The sequence below is a fragment of the Gobio gobio genome (assembly GCF_949357685.1).
Source record: "Gobio gobio genome assembly, chromosome: 14".
NCBI classification, from domain to species: domain Eukaryota; kingdom Metazoa; phylum Chordata; class Actinopteri; order Cypriniformes; family Gobionidae; genus Gobio; species Gobio gobio.
In genome coordinates, this window is record NC_137107.1 from 31,167,041 (window position 1) to 31,169,126 (window position 2,086).

The 2,086-nt window shown below is 44.7% G+C and overlaps 1 protein-coding gene across 1 annotated transcript; it reads left to right on the forward strand.

The window, feature by feature from the left end:
* Window positions 1–452: 452 nt before the first annotated feature.
* Window positions 453–1,691, forward strand: rxfp3 (relaxin family peptide receptor 3; the record flags this gene model as incomplete). Its single annotated transcript, XM_079835430.1, has 1 exon — window positions 453–1,691. One exon carries the CDS (start codon window positions 453–455, stop codon window positions 1,689–1,691), a length of 1,239 nt encoding a protein of 412 aa, XP_079691556.1.
* Between the last annotated feature and the right edge of the window lie 395 nt (window positions 1,692–2,086).

Below are 2,086 nucleotides of genomic sequence, written 5' to 3' on the forward strand. Positions count from 1 at the left end.
TCTTAAACCATTAAAAATGTAAATTAAGTTTAAGATACTGCAAGCTTTTCTATATCGCAGAACATATACATCTCAACACTCTATTGAACCATTCAGAGCACCGCATCACAGGGATCGCCACTGTCTGCGCTGCGTAAAAGCGCACGCCATCCAATCATTTGACACTTGGCTCTATAAAAACGCAGCAAGCTTTCAGTGCGCGTGATGCTACGAACAGACAAAATAATTGTCCGATAAACATTACTAAAAATGCGGTTAAATACCCACTCAAAGTTCGATTTAAGTTCCCCATTAATCCCCATAAATATCACCGTTGCAATGCGCGCGCAAAGACGTTGTCTACGGAAAACTATGATGCCATTGTCACAGTTAGGAAACGGGAGAAGTTGGAATGGTGAGATTCAAGAATGAGTAACTCGAACAGGATGGAAAAAGTACACTGAACATCAGCAATGCAGAAGACTCCCGAGATGCAAGACGAGCGCACAGAGTACGCGTCTGGAAGTCTCCCGTTAAATGAATACAACGCGAGCTTCATGGTCAACAGGACTAATTTGTCGTGGAGTGACTTTCAGGATCTCGCCGATTTGGATAAACCCGACTTTATGGGAGACGGATCCGCGGTCCTAAGAATTATGATATCTGTCATTTACTCGGTTGTGTGCGCACTGGGTTTAATCGGAAACATCCTCGTCCTCTATCTTATGAAATCCAAACAAGCATGGAAGAAGTCTTGCATCAACCTCTTTGTGACCAGTTTGGCGGTCACTGACTTTCAGTTTGTGTTGACACTTCCCTTTTGGGCTGTGGAGAACGCCATGGATTTCACGTGGCTGTTTGGGAAGGCGATGTGTAAGATAGTGTCTTATGTCACAGCTACGAACATGTACGCCAGCGTGTTTTTCCTCACGGCTATGAGCGTCGCGAGATACTGCTCCGTGGCTTCATCGTTAAAAAGTAGGAGACGCCGGTTGCGTTTCTCCGCGCAGTGGATGACTGTCATCATCTGGATAGCAGCGGTCGGTGCCGCTCTGCCAAACGCGATATTTTCAACGACCGCCACGGTGTCCAACGAGGAACTGTGTCTGGTGAAATTTCCCGACAGGAGCGGAGACGCGCAATTTTGGCTGGGTTTATACCACGCGCAAAAAGTACTTCTGGGGTTCCTCATTCCGTTCGGAATAATCACGATCTGTTACCTGCTTCTCTTGCGCTTCATAACTAACAAAAATATGAACACCTCCAGCGCCAAGAGGCGATCCAAAGTGACCAAGTCTGTGACTATCGTCGTTTTGTCTTTTTTCCTGTGCTGGCTGCCGAATCAGGCGTTAACAGCGTGGGGTATCTTAATAAAACTCAACGTAGTGCACTTCAGTTACGAGTATTACACCACACAGGTGTATATCTTTCCAGTCACAGTTTGTTTGGCACATTCAAACAGCTGTCTCAATCCTATTCTGTACTGTTTGATGAGAAGGGAGTTCAGAAAGGCGTTGAAAAAGCTGTTTTGGCAAATTACATCGCCTTCTGTGACAAACATGAGACCGTTCACCGCCTCCACGAAGCCCGAGCAGGATGAACACGGTCCCGCGCTGGTGCCACTCAGTCCCGCGGAGCCCGCGCTTATTTTCTATCCTCCGGGGACTGTCATGTATAACGGCAGAAACGATCTTCTGCCTAACAGCACATAAGGAGAAGCTATGTTGAGTACGTTTTCAGAATCAAACAAAATGGCTAATAAGCACAGTGTTTTTCTCTGCCAACTAACTAAAATACTACTCAATACTCTGGAACACCTTTTAGAAGTAGAGGGAGCCTCCCTCCTTCACGTTCCTTAATCACAGGCTCTAAATCCAATCCGAATTTTACATTTCTGAGGTAGGCTACAACTCTCTGCCAACAGTTCATTGATCATCACCCAAGTAATATCAACTGATAATCTAAAATGTTGGCATTTCTTAATCCAGTTATTGTTTTTCTTAAAGTGAATATTTATTGTGGTTTGACAATGGACATTGGTGGCCAAGGCTATTTTAGGGGGACTGTGAAAGAATCATTTGTAATACTTATTTGTTTTCATTGTTTT